The sequence below is a fragment of the Pelodiscus sinensis genome, chromosome 4 (assembly GCF_049634645.1).
Source record: "Pelodiscus sinensis isolate JC-2024 chromosome 4, ASM4963464v1, whole genome shotgun sequence".
NCBI lineage: Eukaryota > Metazoa > Chordata > Testudines > Trionychidae > Pelodiscus > Pelodiscus sinensis.
In genome coordinates, this window is record NC_134714.1 from 9,469,663 (window position 1) to 9,489,864 (window position 20,202).

Here is a 20,202-nt window from a genome sequence, read left to right on the forward strand (position 1 = left end):
AAAGCAGTGTTTTTGCGATGTGCTTTTGAGGTGTGAACATGCTTTTGTGCAACAAGTTTTTGTGGAAGAGCTCTTCCACAAAAAGCTCCTTGCGCAAAAACCCTGCAGTATAGACAAAGCCTAACAGAAGTAGGTCCAATAAAAGATAGTACCTCACCTACTTCGCTAACAGCCAGGGCCTGACACAGCTACATTGTATATTAAGCAGTTGCAAGGATTTCTCTCCTGTTTCTCCCTTTTGGAAAGAGAAGTAAAATAACCATAGAAAGGACTGGGAACGTCTACACTGCACGCTTATTTCAAAATAAGGTATTCTGAAAACAATGCTCCAAAATAGCTTATTTCGAAATAGCACTTCTACATTGCAGGGAAGCCTCACAGTTAGTCCAAAGGCAGGTTTCCCTAATACTACCTTGCTACCATGATTTAGAGCCCCAGGAAGCACTAGAGAGCAATTACTTTGAGAGGCTCTAAGGAGGAGCTATTTTGAAATAGCCGCAGTGGAACGTCCACACTACTGCTACTCCAAAAGAGCTATTTTGGAAGAGGCGTTATTCCTCGTGGAATGAGGTGTACAGAAGTCGGAATAAGCCATCCGATATTTGAAATAACACTGCTGTGTAGCACCCTGCATGGTGTGTCTTTTTGAGCTGCAGTTAAAGAAGAGGGAGATTGTCCCCTTCCCACCTCAGGAGTAAGTGATGTTAACATGCCGGCACGTCACAGCAGCCAGGAAGAAATAGCAGCAGAGGGCAATATTTTGTAACTAGGGAAGGGGTTAGTGCAAGCCCCTTTGGCTGTGGGTGTGATCCTGGTAGGACAAAGGCAGCAGGAGACAGGCTGAAGTCTCCTTAATTCTTTTCCTCCTTCAGAAATCTACACATCACAGGGGAGAGAAGGCAACAGAGCTGAGCTAGTATAAGACAAGGGCCAGCCCACCAACCTAACCCTGCTTCAAGGGATGGGGTGTATAGATCACCACTGGTGTATTCTTTTCCAATAGGCTGCCGGGGTGAGTAGATGATCCTGCACATACAGGAACAGACTCTTTATCAGGTAGGCTCATGCTCCCAGGAGTAATCGATTCTCAGTCTAAACAAAGGGAGACAAGAACTGAGCCTTGGCCCTTTGCTAAATAAATGGCAAATTCTAATGCAGCGTCTGATTCATTTTTCCTTGCCCCTGTTTATGCAGAGACCTGGCTTAGGCCTATATCGGTATGTTGCTCACAGGTGTGAAAAATTCACTCCCCTGAGCTGTGTCGTTCTACCCCCAAACCCCCACCTGCAGACATGTCCCTAGGAGAGTCTCTGCTGGCTTTGTAGCTACCACCTCTTGGGGAGACATGAACTACACCGGCTGAGTACTTCTCCTGGCAGCACAGGAGCATCTTTACTGAGGAAAATTCAGGTCCTGTTAGCCAGGAGGGATTCAGTCTGGGCATGGAGCAGGTGTGTTCAAAACCTGGACTGGACTCAGCCGTGGCTGTAAGGAAATTACTGGAACTGATTTGTTTCAATGATGTCTAACGAGAACCGAGGCTCCAGCCCCCAAGCCCTCAACGTGTCCCTTCCTCCCCCTTGTCTCCAGCCCCCCGCTCCTCCCTGACAGACCCAGTACACAAACCTGCTGCACTGTATGAAATGGTACCACTAGCTGCTGGCCCCTGCCGCTCATGCAGCCACACCCCCATTTGCTGGTGCAGCAAGATTAAACTACTGCTTCTCTCTGGCAAGGCTCTTCCCTATCTGCCCTTCCCTGACTGTCCTCTCTCACCCCCCACCCCGGTCACACATTCATTCACATGGGTGCCTGAGAATGGCACCATCACACCGAACTCATCTCTAAGGCCCCTGCCCACTAAGCCTTTCTTGCAAACCAATTCCTGCCCCGTTACCTTTTGCGAGGGTTCCCCTTCGAGTTCCCAGCCCGTCCTGCTCAGTGGCTGGCTGGAAAGCACCTGGGCAGCACAGGCACAACTACAAAATGCTGGAAGCTGTAACTCCATAGTCCTTACTGATGAGCAACCCCCCAGCTGTTGCGTGGGAGGCAGGTGCTTCTTGCAGCCAGGAATTCCTGGTTCTGTTTGGTCTCCACTACCCCTCCCAAGGCTTCTATGGTGAGTTACCGAGCACTAGCCCAGGCTGGCACTGCCTTATTCCTCAGCCAGGAATCTGATACAGAAGGAAGAGAAGCGTCCCTGCCACTCAATCATTTCTTGTGGTTGCAGAACATGGAAGCTGAAGCTTAACATCACCTTTGAGTCAAGTCAATTTCATATTCGTAATCCACCAATCTGAATTATGACCTCTCCGAAGCAGGGGCCACCGCGCTGCTGATGCTGAGCCTAGCATAATGCAGTCCCTATCGCAGTTGAGCTTTACATGCTAGCAGCAACACGACATTTTCAAAGCTTCTTTCACAACGAGTGTCTGCTTAGTCACCTTGGAAGTATTCTCATGGATGAAGAGGAAATAAACACTCATGAACAGCATTTGGCACTGGGGCATGTTTACCCAACAAGTAATATAGCAGATCAAAGCCAGACCTACCTTAGAAACTCGTCAGTAATGTCAACAAGGGAAGTGTCTTTTGTTGGCAGCATTTTGATACCAGAAAGAACCCCAGCGTGGACAGAATTAAACTGGCAAAAAAGTGCTTCTGGCCGTATAGCACATTCTGCTGGTCAGTAGGCTTATACCAGTTAAAGCACTTTTTTGCCAATATAACCATCTACATTAGGAGGGGTTTGCACGCGCAGCTTGAACCTGGTCCGGCAACATCCGTGGTTCAGCATGATTTGAGTTGTCTATTTGATCATGGGGGTGGCCAAGGTTCCCACGGGCCCGTAAAGTTTTATAGCCACCAATCCTGGCTTTCAGTGTTTTATGCTGCTGTTTAGCTCAAATTGATCCCTGCATGTCCTCTTTACAGCCCAGTAAACAGTGGCTGCGTTGGTAATGCCACTAAGCTAAGCATGGTTTTCAGGGTTTATCTACTTATTTCCTCTTGCCAATACAGTAACATTGCATAACACCACTTACACTTTGTTCTGAAGAGAGCTGATAAGCCTGGGCTAGGCCTAGGCTTATATAGGATGTATCAGAACAGTCAGACATTATTGAGCAACGTTGCTACCATTGTTTTGTTTATTCTCGGTGAAACTCAGAGAGACCCACTCACCATAATATTGACCACCCGTGGTTCAGCAAATTCTCTGGTTCAGCAATGGCTAAGCCTCAAGAGTGTCAAACCTTGTGTACTGTACCAGCTGACCACTTCTAAAGTAGACCTGACCCAAATGCATAAGGCACATTTAAATTCTATAAACACAGATGCTCTTCCCCTCCTCCCACCCCAGCCCACCCCCTTATTTATGAACAAAATACACCGGATAACAGATTTTTAAAAAATACACTGTTGGAAAATCACTGGTAAAGATTTATTGCAGTGATACAATAAGACGTAGAGAAAACGTTTGTGTTTAGTTACACTAGTTTGGAAGTTGCAGAGGAAGGCCCAACTTTTCAAAAGTGACTAGTGGGTTTTAGGTGCCCAATTAGAGACAGGAGCCTGGGTCTCAGCAGATGGGTTCTCAGTCAGTCCTGTCCCTAAAACCTTGGGTTGGACACCTAAGACCATTAGTTCCTTTAAAAAAAATCATAGCCTAAATGGAAATTCCTGCATTCATGCTACTGCAAACCATGTTGTAAACTCTCCATTGGCTGTCTTAAAATAGAATATGCATAATTGAAGGGTGATTTTCCCCCTGACAATCCCTGGAAGAAACAATCTATGAACTAATCCAATCAAGTGCACTCCAAGTTTTGGACACTTACCATTCCCACCCCCCACCAATAACTACACATGTGCAAACCCCCCCCCCTTTTTTAAGGAAAAAAATCTGTATTCTGTTACAAAAGCATTTCTTGAAAAGAGATTCTATCCCATCTCACTTGAACAATCTTTTGGTGCCCTGGCGCATGGCAAGTGAAATGACAAGTTTGCAAATAAATTAATTTTAAATGCAGAAAACATGATGTTTTTGACAGTCTATGGCTTAAAAATCTGTATGTGAAGTACCTAATTAATTTGTGTGTAAAAACTGGATAAAGGTTCTTGCATTTACCTGAAAAGAATGTTCACGAGTAGCACATAAAACTGTGGTAGAAATGTGTACGCAAAAGTATATTTACATGGCAGAGTCCAGTGCAAAATTAATGGAGAACTGAGTAGTATCAGAGGTGACACTAATAGCCCAAAATACAGTACCCGTGAGCACGTTGGTTGCTCACACACACCAAGGGGTCTGATTAGTTGCAATCAGTAAAGTGCCTTTAAACGGAAACGGAATCCTAGCTTCCCTCGTCCTTGGACAGGGTTCTAAGTCTTTTCTTCAGCAGGAATCTCTAGGGACATTGGCAATAGGCTGAATTCAGACGATATTAGACAAGGATTCTTGACTATTCCATCAACTCAGCTGTTCCCTTTCCCAACATAAACCCAAGTCTTGGGTTTCAACCAGTGCAGTTGTGTGAACTGAGCATAAATCCCATCTAAAAGATTATGTTCCAACATTATGGATTTAAGGATCTTTGGTTTAAAAAAAAAAAAAATCCCCCAGAGTCACAAGATAGGAAAAAATTAAAAGGAAATCCAAACCACCCAAGGCTTCCTTGTTATATCCCCACCTCTGAGGCCACATGGAAAGAGCTGCCGTACAAAAGAGAAAAAAGGGACAGAGAAGAGCTTGCAGGATAAGAGATCCAGGTATCATGTGTAAATATGCCTGGATTCCGGGGCAGAGAAGTAGTACAAGGTGCTTTTCTTCCAGCATTCCTTGCTGGAGCTATGTAAGCCAGCAGTCAGGAAGTCATGTCTCAGTCTTCTAGGGAGAAGAAAAATCACCAGAGAGGGAAAGGGAGTGTAAGATGATCAAATCCCAGAGCCAACATCTGATGAGTGAACGCGCGCGCGCACGCACACACACACACACACACACACAGATGACAAAGTAATCCCACGTAAGCATTAGCTCACAGCAATCTATCACCACCTGTTTGTACAGGAACACAAGGGTCACCCTAAGAGAACAAGGTCAAATGGCTGAGATCTTCCATTTGAGGGGGGGAGAGGAAGAAGGGGGGCGGGGGATGAATCACATGTTTATGGCATTTACCCCATAGAGAAGTAAAATCACTCAGCTAGATAAAATGTAAACCATGTGTTTCTGAAGCCTTGCTGAGAAAAACCATTTGTAAGCTAAGTACTAGTTATCTGCAAGGCAGGAGGCGGCAGAGGGCACTTGCTGATGAAAGCATCTGTCCATACCACACCTTCCTGGGGTTTTACAAGCAGGCTGACTACTCCACGAGCATTTCTGCAGTGAAATGAAACGGACTTCTCAGTATTTAGCGAGCAAGAACCCCCTCACCATAAACAGAAAATAAAGCAGCTTTTCAAATGCTTGTAGTGTGGAGAATATACTTCATTAAATTAGCCTAAAGTGAAAACTTCGCCACTTTTTAATGTGAGAACATGGCGATGTTGTAATTGACGGAGATTATTGCAAATGTGATCCTTCTGTATTGGCGAATGTGGGTCCAATTAGGAGACTGTCCAGTGTTTCTTTGGTTTGTGGTATTTATAGTAAAAACCCTGGGTGCTTTGAACAGCACAACATGAAACTTTTAGGCAACCTATCAATGAAAACAGCATGAAATGATCCAGTTTTCTACCGGAGGAGCATAACCCACAACCAATTTTTAAAAAAAAGCAACCAGCTTCGTAAGTTACCATCCATGCTGCTATTAAAAATATGGCAACAAACGTAAGAAACCCTATTAAAATGTTCATATCCCCAATGAGCAACAAATGATTTCGAAAAGTACATTTGTGCTGTAAGTTTTCTGTGTGTTAACGTGATACAGACCTAAACACACACAACACCCTGTAGGCAGCTTAACCAAATGTGGATCATGTGTGTTTGCACCTTCGTCCAGTCTCAACTTTTAGCAGCTTTCTCTCCAGCCTCGCCCCGATCTGAGTATTCCAAATCTGTTTCTTCTTCAGGAAGTACAAATCTGGAATTTGCTGCAGGGTCCTTTTTCTTCAATATTTAACAACACAGACAGAACTTGGAGCCAGCACATGCCCTTACGGGATAAGCCAGAAGTGTAGATCTAGCTAATATACAAAACGTCTCCATCACAGTCATCTTGGGTCCATAAGAAGTTTCTTCTGGTTTACAAAATTGAAGTCTGACCTTTCGCATTCCAGGCACTGCATCACACAATACTACGGTATGGAGGGGGAGGGGAGAGGGAGTCCTTCCGCAGGGCCTGCGAGCCTTCTGGCGTGCTCCTTAACGATGTCCCGTGTATGCCTTGAACCAGGAGGTCACAGAGGCGGCAGCAGATGAGATCATTCCACCCGTGCTGCTGCTGGCTATGGGCAGAGAGGCCTGCGTGCTCTGGCTCTGTAACATCTCGACCGGTTGAGAGGGGATATCGCAGAATCGAGGGCTTGGCAGATTCTCCCAGTCTGTCCCTAAGTCAGTCTCCTCATCGCTGACGTGCTCTTCTCCACTCTCGTCTGTTTCGCCAGCGGCCCCGGGATCCACAAACTCCATAGAGTCCTCGAGATCTGCACTAATTTCAAAAGGCCCAGACCTGTGAACACAGCGACACAATCCCATCAGTGCCCTCAGTGGAAAAAAGTAGAGGAAAGACAGTGGGAGGGAAGGGGGTGGCAGCAACAGCTGGCAGCCCCAAGTGAGGCAGGGGAGGAGAGAAGGACAAGCAGCTGCAGCCCTACACGCAGGAGGCAGGAGGGAGACAGGATGGCAGAGTGAGTGGGATCCCACTTAATCGGTTAACCAGTTAAACCTAAGCTTTAACCCATTAACCGGGATTTTACATCCCTGTGCAGGACAAACTTACAGGTGGAACTCAGGAGCTCATAGTTATTGTTCAAAATGTATTCACTCAGCCTGATTATTCTGTTCCATACGGCCACACAAGAAGCGTGGGTTTATTTTCTGCCCCCATTTTGACCTGAAAAGACCAGGAATGGCCCTCTAGCTAACATCTCTGGCCTGGTGTACACAGGGCTTCCCGCAGACACGCACTCTTAATCCTGGCATTTCCTAACTTTGTAACCTTTTAACCTTCATGTGCTTTTCATGTAGTTTCTATTAAACAATTTCTAGGATTTTTAAGAAAGCAAATGGAAAAAAAACCAACCAAATTCCATCTTGATGTGTGAGAAGCACTGAGGACTCCCTTATGGTTCATTAACAAGGTTACACCTCTCAATCATCTTTTCAATAAATGAAATATTGATTTATGTCTCTCGTTGTAAGGCATTTGCTAAAACCTTCAGCTAATGTTTGGCTCTTTTCTGAACTCTCTCCAATTCTACGGCACCCTTTAACAATGTGGATACCAGAACTCTATGTGCTATTCCTGTGTTGGTCTCACCAATGTTGCAGCGAGAGAAAATCACCTCCCTTCTCCTATTCACTACCTCTGTTCATATAGCCACGGGATGGCTTAGCGGCCTTTCTGGCACAGCCTAGCACCAGGAGCCCTCAAACAGGAGTTTTGTGAGCAAGACACAAAAAGTCATTCTTCTGCTCTACTCTGTGCTGATAAGGCATCAACTGGAGCACTGTGTCTAGTTCTGGGCATCACATTTCGAGAAATTGGAGAGAGTCCAGAGAAGAGCAACAAAAATGACTAAAGGTCTAGAAAACATGAGCTATGCGGGAAGACTGAAAACTGGGCTTATTTAGTTTAGAGAAGACAGAGGGGACATGATAGCCGTTTTCAGGTATCTAAAAGGGTGTCACAAGGAGGAGGGAGAAAACTTGTTCATCTTGGCCTCTGAGGATATGACAAGGAGCAATGGGCTTAAACTGCAGCAAGGGAGGTTTAGGTTGGACGTTAGGAAAAAGTTCCTAACTGTCAGGGTGGTTAAACACTGGAATAAATTGCCCAGGGAGGTTGTGGAATCTCCATCACTGGGGAGATGTAAGAGCAGGTTAGACAGACACCTATCAGGGGTTGCTTGGTTCTGCCGTGAGGGCAGGGACTGGACTTGATGACCTCGCGACGTCCCTTCCCGTTCTAGTGTTTTGGATTCTATATTCAGTTGTTTATCCACTGTGACCCTACAGTCATTTTCAGGGTCATAGCTTTCCAGGTTACAGCCCCTGCCTTTCTATAGTTGTGGTCTGCTTTCCTTGTTCTTAGATATGGGAGGGAACATATTTCCCAATAAGGTCAGGTTTCACAGATTAGAAGAATGGAGAGAGGCTTTAGAAGTCTCGCTCTCTGAATACTGGAGTGTGAAGCATCCATAACATCCAAATAAAATCAGAATAATTTTTAATGGACCAAGTATAATTTTCTTTTATCTCAATAAGACTGAAGATTTTTAGGTAAGACACAGTCTGTACCTCCAGATGGAGTGAGAAAAATATATATAGGAAATCAACTCTGCTCCGTTACAGTTAAACTGTTAAAAAAAAAAAAAAAAAAAAAGGTAGTATGCACAGACTACAGTGATTCGATGTTTGCTGCAGCATCTGCTACGTTAATGGAAGAGGTTGTTAGAAAGAAATAAAACGCGGTAGAATTTGAAGACATGAATTTTTCAAAATGTGCATGTTGGTTGGAAGATCCCCTGACTCTGAGAAGTTGAGTGTCATGTGGAGTTTGGGTAAAGGTTGTTTGTATTGCCGGACTATGTGGGGAGAGGAAATCCTAGAACTGGAGTGGCCAAGATGCACACTGCATGGAAAGAGGCAGGAATAACAGCAGAGCCATGGAGAAGAATGGCAAGGTGGATCCACGTAGTGGCAGACATACTCTAGTGCAGTGTTTCCCAAATGTTTCCCTGGGATTCTGCGAAGTGAAAGTAAGGTTTCCGCAAGAACTTGATCACTCTCTCCCCCCACAAAGTGGCGCGCAAAGATGCCAGCTCCTTCTCTGGTTTCCTGCGAGCTTTCAGACACCTCCCTTTCCCCATGTCCGGGTGGTGTTTTTTTTTTTTTTTTTTTTTTTTGCTTGACAAAATTTCTCCCTGGCTGTAGGGGTTCCTTGAAATTCTTCCGAGTTTAAAAGGTTTTCATGGCCAAATAAAATTGGGAAATACTGCTCTAATGTAAGCACAGTGCGCTGAAGCCCAGAAAACAGAGGCTCTATAACATACAGGTCTCCAAATGCTATCCTCCCCCTTTTCCATACCGGAACCATCTTGGCTGCTTCCGGTTTGCTGGGTCAGCACCTTCCACAGCTGCAGAGGAGCAGGATCAGCCCCTTACAACGATTAGGGATATAAAATCCCGATGAATCAGTTAACCAGTTAAACGTTAGGTTAACTTAATGGGATCCAGCCACAGGGCTGTGGCTGCTGCTGTCACTCCAGTCCCGCTGCCACCGCCGGCAGCACGATGCTCCCAATCCCGGGCTGATGCTACCGCCATCTCCCAGTCCCTCTGGCGCAGCCCTCTGCCCGTAGCAGGCTGTGAGCAGGGAGCTGCTTCCACGCACTGGTTAATCAGTACCTGGTAAGCACTGCCCAGTAAAGGCCAGGGAACCAGTTAACCATTCATATCCCTAATAATGATACTAACCATGACGATAAAAGTCAAACCTTTAGACTTAAAAAAAAAAAAAAAAAAAAAAGTCCACATTATGGAGCTAAGACATAAATGTGCCATCTATTACCTGCCCAAGTTCTCAGTGTCTGGACTGACCAGGTACATAAGGTTTCTGAGCGTATGCAGTGGATGCAATAGATCTAAATTTACATGCTAGAAAAAAAAGAGAGAGGAGAAAAAAAACCTAGTTACTGAAGGCTACTTACAATGGCAATTGTTATTTTAAAATATATGCAAAAAATCTAAATATGTATTCACCAGACCTGGGAAAAACAAAGATAAAGGATATTGGCATTCAGCTTCTTCACTGCCCGGGTAAACTTCCGCCTGCTAAGGTTCTCGCCGCAGAACTCACTGTTAAAAAACACACACACGCACAAACTGAAAAGCTGTGGACGGTGCCTTGAGTCAATCACTTGATCTCTGTTCCATAGTATGCTGCCTTGGCTTGCAGCCACAGAAACACCCCCCGTGTTAAACATTTGTTTATATCAATCAAAGGACCCATGTTGGGAGCATTTATCAGCCCATATCTCCTCACCTTGCAAGCTCACTAGTTTTTAACGAGAGGATACCCATTTGGGGCCAGATTCTGCCCACCTTACTCCTGTGAAGAGTGCCACTGGCTTCAATAAGGGGAAACATTCTGGCCAGAGTTTCTCTTAGCAGCTGAAACGTCTGCCTGTAAATACTGGAAAAGTCTCCTTAGCTTTTGGTTCAGATTGCTGCAGGGTTAACTGAACCCCCACTGGCCTACCTAGATTAACTGAACTCCACGCAGCGTGCTAGATAAGGAGCCCATTTGCTCTGCAAAGACATTAAAGGCTCAATGGTACTTCTGAACATATTTCAAGTCTGCCTAGTGCTTCCCTCTGGTTTGGCTCCCCACCCCAGACATGGCTGCATTGTAGAGGTAGAGTGTGTATTCTATAGCTCCATGCTGCAGCCCTCTCTCAACATGATCAATATTTAGTCATCTGACCAAGTTATTGAATTGGGCCATCCTTCTGTGATGCCATGTGGGTTTCCTTCAGGATGAGCAGTGCTGTACTAATCCTATGTCATATTTCATTCCTAAACTGAGGTCACTGAATATTTGTAGTGAAAAGCTGCAAATCTGATCTATGCTGAAAACTCTGTGCTCTCAAAAACATTAACTGAGCTCCAAGCTCCTATTAGTTCTCCCAAAGACAAGTAAGTTGCACAAACATGTACATGTAAAGCCACTACAAAACAGCCAGGCTAGGTAACAGCTTTTTCTAGGATATACTCACAGAACAGAAGCGACTAAAGCCAGCTGAAAATTGGTCAGCAATTCAGCTTCTTAAAAATGTAGAACTACTTACCTGTTACACAACTTCCTGGGAAGATTTACATCAAGTATATGAGACAAAATATTGACAAGCTGAGTTGCATAGCACAAGGCAGCACTGATGGTATAGGCAGGATTACTATGCTCCGTATCTAAAAGAAATAAAGAAATAGGACATTAACCAGAACAACCGTGATTTGACTAATGAAACAGTCGCCAAGACAGCATCATTTCTTGATATTCAGAACTTCAGCAATCTGGCCATCTAGTTACAATAAGCTGCCAGGAATTGGTAAAAAACAGTCATACTCAGAATAATTATTACGTTTGCTCTACAGCATGTAAACCACGTCAAGGCTGTTAACAACAATGGACGCTGTTTCTCTTCTATTACAGTGCTGTATTACCGATCTCACTGGGGCAGTGATGGGCAACCTAGGCTAGTGAGTGGACCCCTTGATCTCAGCAGGCCATGTGATGGTCGTAACGAAGACAGTTTCCAGGGATAGGGGTAGTTTTGCTAATTGCGTACCTGGAATTAGCAGGGTGTGCCTACTGAATTATAGCAGCGCTCTGATTGGATACAGAGAGACTGCACAGCTCTCACAGTGTTGTGTGCAATCAGCACGCATCTCACTTCATGGGCCCTTGCTTTACGTGCGTCACGTTAGTTATACCAGGAGGGGGAAAAAACAACACAGATGGAAACTGGCAGAATCTGACAACCCTGCAGGTGGGCAACATGTCTTGTGGGCCACACATGGAGGGAACCCTAATGGGCCACAGGCTGCACACCACCACATTAGCGCCTCACCACCAGAAGAGAATTACAAAGGTTTGCTCCCTTTATGAGCAATCCTTCATCTCATTAGGACTGTGGCAAAAAGGCTCATTTGCAGCTACAAATCTGCACAAAGCAAAGGAGGAAGTCTCAGTCCTAAAGCGCCTTCTGCTGGCTGCACAGCTTAAAGTTCTACAGACAGCCAGATCACCGAGGAAGTCAATAAGACTGTTACTTACCTGGTCCTTGTGTAGTTTTTTTCTCTTCCACCCAATTGTAATAAGCTGAATAGTCTCCATTATTAGGAAGACTTATCCAAGGCCCTGCAATGCTGATGCTGGTCTCCCCATTGTGATCATCACACACCCATCTCCCAGAGAGATACGTAGTTCTCCTGGCTTCTGCAAGCTTGCTCACAGTGCTAGAGGTCATGGCATTGTCACTCTCAGAAGAAATATCTGCAGGGTCTCTGAAAAACAAACACAGACACATAGTTACAAAGGATTTCTGGAGTTCTATATAATACCGGCCATGTGTTTGGCAGCCATTTAGCCACATACACAGAGAGCAAAATTCATAAAACAATAACCTGCAAAAATCTCTGCTACCAGGACACTTTTTTTTTTTTTTTTTTTTTTTTTTTTTGCATCATTTGTACAAAGATCCCAGTTTTTTGGTTAAATCTTCCGGTATGTTTTATTGGCTGGATCTATAAAGGTTCCTTTTATATATTTTCAACTTTCCAAATTGTGGTCAATGTGGTAAAAGAACATATTCCCTGTCACAAACCTAATAAAATGTGTAGCTGCTAGTTGTGTTGGGTGCTTCTCTACCAAGCCCAGGGCTCCAGTTCGGCATGTCACATAAGTACCTGCCAGACTAATTACATGAGTCCTCTCATCGATTTAAATGGAGCTATTCGTGTCCTTCAAGTTGGGCACATGGTTAAAAACTTTGCTGAAGTGGGGCCTACGCAATGACTTATTACTATGGGGAGAAGAGCAGTGTTCCCTGTAAGCTGTGTACTTGGGTGGCCAACCAGGAGAGATTCAGGTGCTGCCCAGCTGATTAACACAGCACCCACCGCTGGCACTATGTATTTCTATGAGTGGTGCACATCTCTACAAGCTTTGGTACACATAATGAATAGTAACAGAGAGGTAGGCCGTGTTAATCTGATCTTGCTAAAACAAAAGGAAAAACTATGTAGCACTTTAAAGACTAACAGGATGGTTTAATAGGTGATAAAAATATGGAACGCTTCACGAATGGAAAAAATTAGAGGGAACATTGGTAAAGGTCAGAACAAGTCAAGTACTGAAATACACTCTTATGTTGCTTTGGAAAAGAAAGACATTTAGAATGTAATATTAGACGATCGTGTTAGAATTAAGTGTATAATCCACTGATGCTTAATATCCCCAATCTGGCAGTTTGTTATACTAGGACCACACGATACAGACCAATACACAGAAAGCAAATCCATCAACTTGTGCTCATGTTTTCTGCCCTTAAAAAAAACTAACCAAAAACAAAAAAACACCTGTGTATTCCAAACCTCATGCTAGTCTTCACTTCCTCAATGGGAAAAATGACAGACGTTAGCTCCAGTATATGTGACCGTCGAAGATTTGCCAAGTGTTCGTGCTGACTTCTCAAATCATAATTTTTCTTCTCCACCAGGTCTCCCAACTTGCGGTTAAGTCTCTGGATCTTCTCTTTCTTCTCCTGATGCCTCTGGGCCCTGCGATAAAGCTTCTGATTCTCATCTTTAACTCTGAGAAGCCCCTCCGAGCCTATGAGAATAACAACACACATCAGTGGTGTAACTGTCGCTCAGATGGAGGCTTTATTAGTAGCGCCAGGGGCTAGATCTGGCTTGCCGCTACCCTGCCCCTCCCCTGCCCCAGGCCAATCGAGACCTGGTGACACGGGAGCGGGTGCAATGTCTCCTCCCTTGGCCAGGAGCCTGTGGCACCAGAGGGAACTACCAGCTCTTCAAAATGGCCCAGGGGTGGGGAGCACGCACTGTCTCTTGCCACCACCAGGGGCACATGGCAGCTAGAGGGAACTGCCAGTTGTCCAAAACAGCTGACGGTTCTCTCTAGGCACAGGCAGGGTGAGAGGCAGACTTCATGTGCTCTCCCACCCCCAGGCCAATCAGGGTCTGCTGGTGGGGGAAGCACACAGAGTCTCCAGGCCTTGCTCCTTCCACCTGAGGCCTTGCCCCTTCTGGGGCAGCCTGAGACCACTTCTGAAATTCATGAAGTGCCCCCCCCCCAAAAAAAATTATTGCCCACCCCTGTATTAAAGTCATCGAGTTTAAGACCAAGAAAGGACCACCCAATCCTCTAGTCTGACTTCCCGTACAGCATAGGCCTCCAAGGCCAGTACATTAACTCAACAACCAAAACTACACCAAAATGTCACAGCCCACAGGAGACTGAACTATTGTACATGCCACAGATAGAGAATAGGAGGGGCTGAGGTGTACCAATGCTTATAGCCTCTACAATGGCAAGGAACTGAAAGTGAGATACACACAAATTATAATTAAAGGTCTAGAAAACATGAGCTAGGAGAGAAGACTGAAAGAACTGGGCTTGTTTAGCTTAGAAAAGAGAAGACTGAGAGGGGACCTGATAGCAGTTTGCAAGGATCTAAAAAGGTGTTACAAAGAGGAGGGAAAAAAATTGTTCCCCTTGGCCTCTGATGATAGGACAAGAAGCATTGGGCTTAAATTGCACCAAGGGAAGTTTTGGTTGGATGTTAGGAAAAACGTCCTGTCAGGGTGGTCAAACACTGGAATAAGTTGCCTAGGGAGGTTGTGGAATCTCCATCACTGGAGAGATTTAAGAGCAGGTTGGACAGACATCTATCAGGGATGATCTAGAGGGTGCTTGGTCCTGCTCTGAGGGTAGGGGACTGGCCTTGATGATCTCTCGAGGTCCTTTCCAGTTCTAGTGTTCTATAATCCCAGCTTTCATGCAGTAGAGGAAGCAGAAAAATACCTAAAAATTCCTTACTGGCCCCACATATGATCAGTTAGACTCTGGGCATGTGAGCAAGAACCAACATGTGAGACAGACAGAATGCTTGGTGTTACCCTCAAAGCACTGGTCTATCCCTTCCAGTGTCCGTTCTCAAGTCAGGGCCATCTCTGATGCTTCAGAGACCAAACCCTCCACCCCACCCCGAATTCGCATGGCTGGGGGGGGGGTTCGGGTCCCTTCCTGATATTTATATAAACCAGATATATGGCAGCTTTTTTCAATTTGCTTAACAGATCCTCCCTGCAAAGTGCTACATTTTCTGAGTGTCTATAAAGAACAGCTTGAAATGGATGTTGAGCTTTTATACCTTCTGCCCAAGTATTTTCTGGACTTTGAGCAGGAATGTCACACTCTTCCCATTTAACTAAATAGCTGGTGTAAACATTTCCATATATGTAAACTGAATGCAAAAATCAGCGTGATGCTGCTGGCCGAAAAGGTGCACCTGCAGCATGCAAAATGTGTGCAGCTCATCTTTGTTTGGCGTTTGTACCATCCACCTCTTACCCTCTTTGACTTGCCATAGGGCGTAGGCTCACTTAGGGCATGCAGATGCAAACAAAGTTAGCCTGTGATCACTGCAAAGGACAGCAATGGGCAATACCTTCCTGTGAAACAAACTATAACATGCTAGCATCCTCAATTACTCTAGCTGGCTGTCTTCCACGTGTGACTCAGAGACACCAAGCCTCGGAAATGTGACTTGTGAACACCTATTAATCTGTTTACAAAATCATTCGCTGCAGAAAAGAGCTTTCACAAACATATGGTGGTGGCAACTCAGGGATGTTTATCATAATCTTTAAAGAAGATGATTGTCAGACAGGTCTTAAATATTAAGGGCTTTTCTGTTAGCAGGCTTTTTTAAACAATAACCCTCAAATGACAGTCAATGGATTTTATTAGCTATGGCCTCTTCAGCCAGGTTTCCTTTAGACTGAAGCATGTTATTCATTTTTTAGTAATTTAAATAATTTTGGGGGTATTTCTTGGGGAATGCTACCCTGGTGCAAGATAGCTGTTTGTTCCGGACTGAGTCTTTACATCATTTTATTATCATTTATGTTGCTTGTGAAACAGACAATTCTAGAGTAGCAATACGATGAGAAAAAGGACAGACTCTCTATGGTGTTCATTATTTGAAATTAGCTGCTTTGTATTATTTGAAATCTCTGTGTGCTAGATAACAAAAATCTCAACAGACCATTCAAACAGATGACTTATAGAAATTAAAGCCCAAAATAAGCAATGAGTCCAATTTGTGGAAACAATGGAATTAATAATTTGCAGAGTCTAGAGCATTTTCAGATTTTAAAAATTGTGAAAAATAAGACATTTAACTGAACTGTGGGAAAACTGATTTTTTTTGCTTCAGCAGTGCAGAAAATCTTTATCCACCACCAATTAGGTCATTTCCTCCTGCCATCAACACAACCTCTAATAACAATTTAGATGCCATCTCCCAAACTCTCCTTTTAAATAATAAAAAAAAATATGGAAAAAATTCTGCTTTTTCCACATGTACACCACATTTTGAGAGCTATTTTCTTGTCACCCACCCTCACATCTCACTTCTGCACCCTCCCAGACCTTGCACAGCCACCCACAGCCCCCTCCACACATTGGACTCCTCATTTTTGGCCTCACCCCAGAGCCTAGGGGGGGCCCACAAAAATATATTAGCCCCAGACCCCCAGAAGAGGGTGATGCTTATCAGTTACCATTTAACTGGTGGCCTGGCTGAACAGTGGGACTGCTCCAGCCCGGCTGAACCAGTTCTCACACCCTGGTGGGCCCCTAGGCTAGCCAGAGCAGCCCACCCCATTTAAGCAGTTAACCTGTTAATGGACTGAATAGGCTTTTACATCCCTACCCCCAACCTAAAAAAGGTTCCCCAACTTCTGGTCTGATTGCCATATTTGGGGTCAGAAAGAATTTTCCTTGGGGTCAGATTGGCAGAGACCCAGGGAGAAGGAGATAAGGAGTTGTCTTCCTCCATAGCTTGGGATATGTGTCACCTGCTACTTTGACAGAGTAAATGCTGAATTCTCTAGAACTGGAAGACTTCAAGTCATGATCTGAGGATTTCAATAGATCATTAAAAGGCGATGGACCTATTCCCGGAGTAGGTCGGTGAGCGTCTGTGCTCTGCGCCTACTTTTCAGGCAAATTGTCTCTTCTGGTCTAGAGGTCTATGAGTCTGACACCTGGTGAGCCATGTTCATAGAATCATTAAAAAGTGTCTCCCAAATTATGTCAGACTAGCACGATGTCCCATGTTTGCACTGCTTGACCAATATTAACATAGCCACACCAGTAACTGTCCCATAGAATATAGGTCAGGCCTTTAAGCACCCCTTGAAGCTTGCCATCCTGGCCCCATTCGTGGGCAGATATTCCCCAGAAATATTTTCATAGAATCACAGAACACTAGAACGGGAAGGGACGTCGAGAGGTCATCGAGTCCTGTCCCCTGCCCTCACGGCAAGATCCAGTACCATCTCGACCATCCCTGATAGATGTCTATCCAACCTGCTCTTAAATCTCGCCAGAGATGGAGATTCCACAACCTCTCTAGGCAATTTATTCCAGTGTTTAACCACCCTCACAGTTAAGAAGCTTTTCCTAATGTCCAACCTAAACCTCCCTTGCTGCAGTTTAAGCCCATTGCATCTTGTCATATCATCAGAGGCCCAGGAGAACAATTTTTTTCCCTCTTCCCTGTGACACCCTTTTAGATACTTGAAAACCGCTATCATGTCCCCTCTGTCTTTTTCTTTCCAAACTAAACAAGCCTAGTTCTTTCAGTCTTCCCTTATAGCTCATGTTCTCTAGATCTTTAATCATTCTTGTTGCTCTTCTCTGGACCCTCTCTAATTTCTTCAGATCTGTCTTGAAAGAGTTTAAAAGCTTATGACCTGATTTTCGGAGGCGCTGATCACCCCAGTCTACCACAGTCAACACACATGCTCAGCATCTCTGAAAATTCATATTCATTTCAGAAAACGTCAAACAATGTCATGTTACAAGGTCAAAACTACTTCAAGTTCCTAATGTGGCTGGGAGGAGACTCTTCCATCCAGGAGGGGTTCCAAAATAGCTGCTGGATTTCATGAACTGCCCCTGAATGAGATCCTCTGGAATCTGCCTGCAAGAATAGCTGTTGAGTTACTAATTTAGGGGTGATTGTGCAAATGAGACTATCGTAGCATGGCAGCAAACATGCTAATAACATGTTTTTAAGCCTGAGCACAATCTTGAGCTAGACATTCAGAGAAGCCCCGAGAAGATGAAAACTGAGCTGAGCGCTCACAAATGTAAACAGTGTTTCACGTTGTCTCCTGAAACCTGACACACTGCAAATCTCCCATCTTCGTGAAATCATTACAATGAAAGACAATGAAAGCTAAAGGGCAGTCCTTACTCTGGCAAAATCCCCTTTGACTCCAGTGAGAGGTGTAACACCCAAATAAGGGCGTTTGGATTTGGCTTCAAACTGGATGCCTGATGTGGGCTATTGTTCCCCAATAATTATATGAAATTTCAAGTAGCTCATGGGCTATCCAACACTCTGTATCTTAGTGGCACTGCTCAGGAATGCCAAGCTCTGGAGGCAGCCTTTCTTGGAGACACAGCTGGAAGATGGAATCGGTTGTTAAATATTTACTCCAGTTAACCTGTCCCAGGATAATTTTAACAGCCACCCCAGCTGAACAGTACATGTCTACTTTAATTAAAACCCAACATAAAAGCGATTAACAAAGATCACTCACTGACTCCATTTCCAAAAAACCTGCCTGCATTCTTCTCCCAAATGAGAGCACACATCAGGTTAAAGAGAGGAGGTTTTGGCAAGTCCCCTTTTTCTTTAAAGCTAAATCTCAATTTACATAGGCAGTTGCTCTCTTTTGAAGAAATGGAGGTATCACAATTAGCAGATTCGCAGACACTACTTACTTCTTGTCATTTCATCATTCTCTTTGCAAATGGTTTGTTTCAGCTGCTCAATCCTCATCTTGCAAGACATTATTTTCCATCTCTGAAAGAGAACATGCCATGACTGGCAACTTGAACCCATCACCTTCCACTTAACAACACTGGCAGCTAAAACTCAGAAGTAGTGGGGTATTTTTTAACAAGATCAGATCCCAAGAATTTCAAATTGTCTCATCTGTGTACAGAAGACTGCCATAAGCAAACAGAAACTTCCTATAGTAAAGTCAGGCAAAAACAAAGGGTTACTGACTAAACACATAACCAGAAATGAATACTGGTACAGGTTGAACCCCTCTGGCCCAGCAATATCCATGGTCTGGCAGGACCACTGATGTTGCTGGACCAGAGAGCCTCTGGATCGGCCACAGAGCCGGAAGCCCAGTGGCCCAGGATACTGGTCTCCCATCTGGCAATTTGCTGACGGACTGTGAGAGAGCCCGGAGTCCATCAGCAGAAGGACTGATTTCCTCTGGTCCAGCAAATTTCCTCCTTTGGGACCGATCAGGTCCCAAAGGCACTGAAGCAGGGAAGTCCTACCTGTACTTTGCAAAATCAACTTCAGTTTTATTAGGATCATGTTTTTCAGGCAGACAGTATAAAACTTTCTCCAAGTTAAAATGAAACAATCAGCAAGATCTAAGAATACAAAAAATTAGAAAGCTACTGGAGACTTCAAATAACTCACCAGTTGATCAGTTATCCTTTTGCCTTCCATGGCCTTTAAAACACTATGGAAAAAAGACCACAACTGAAGATTAACTGACAATTATGATTATATATGGCAAATATAAGAGGGCAGAATGGTTTATCTAAAATTATTATAATCAATCAATGATAATGCTACCAAAAACTAAACAATAACTTACTAGTTTTGGAATTCACTTTGCTTGTTTTTAAGATGCTTTAATCGCTCTTTCTTGTCTAAAAACCTGTAAGAGAACAGAGTGATTTGTTTATTGATTTTATGAACAAAGTATTCTATACAATGAGATAATGCACAGTATCTGAAACACTAATAAGAGTGTAGTAAGTTGAGGGTCAGTAATATGGAATCAGCAGGCCTAAGGCCTGCAATATGGAAACAGCAACACACCTGCAATCTAGTGAGCAAGACTTTGGTTCAGTAACAGGAGCCAAGAAAGAGGCCCTATTGATAACTGTATGATTGTGTAAGTTAGGTCGAGCATGGAAGGACACAGGGAGGCACTGGGTACAGACTGTAAGCCAAAGGGGAGTAATGGAACATCTTAATAAGAAATGTCTTGGTACAAAAACTCCCTAAAAACTAATGCACATACCGACCTAGGTTCAGGACCAGGTCAGAATTGACAGCATGAAGGATAGTAAGTAAGCCCCCCCTTCCATAAGGTGAGGGGTGGTAACTAGGCAACAG

The 20,202-nt window shown here is 44.3% G+C and overlaps 1 protein-coding gene across 1 annotated transcript in view; it reads right to left on the reverse strand.

The window, feature by feature from the left end:
- Nucleotides 1-3,420: 3,420 nt before the first annotated feature.
- The window catches only part of ATG14 (autophagy related 14), a 30,294-nt gene continuing 13,512 nt past the window's right edge, over nucleotides 3,421-20,202 (reverse strand). The window contains exons 2-10 of the mRNA XM_075926267.1: nucleotides 19,676-19,738; nucleotides 19,495-19,537; nucleotides 18,771-18,852; nucleotides 13,319-13,556; nucleotides 12,000-12,229; nucleotides 11,014-11,131; nucleotides 9,931-10,021; nucleotides 9,735-9,820; nucleotides 3,421-6,671 (exon numbers count right to left, since the gene is read on the reverse strand). Of these exons, the coding sequence (XP_075782382.1) occupies nucleotides 6,365-6,671; nucleotides 9,735-9,820; nucleotides 9,931-10,021; nucleotides 11,014-11,131; nucleotides 12,000-12,229; nucleotides 13,319-13,556; nucleotides 18,771-18,852; nucleotides 19,495-19,537; nucleotides 19,676-19,738 (1,258 nt within the window). The 3' untranslated portion in view covers nucleotides 3,421-6,364. The remainder of the gene's footprint in view (nucleotides 6,672-9,734; nucleotides 9,821-9,930; nucleotides 10,022-11,013; nucleotides 11,132-11,999; nucleotides 12,230-13,318; nucleotides 13,557-18,770; nucleotides 18,853-19,494; nucleotides 19,538-19,675; nucleotides 19,739-20,202) is intronic.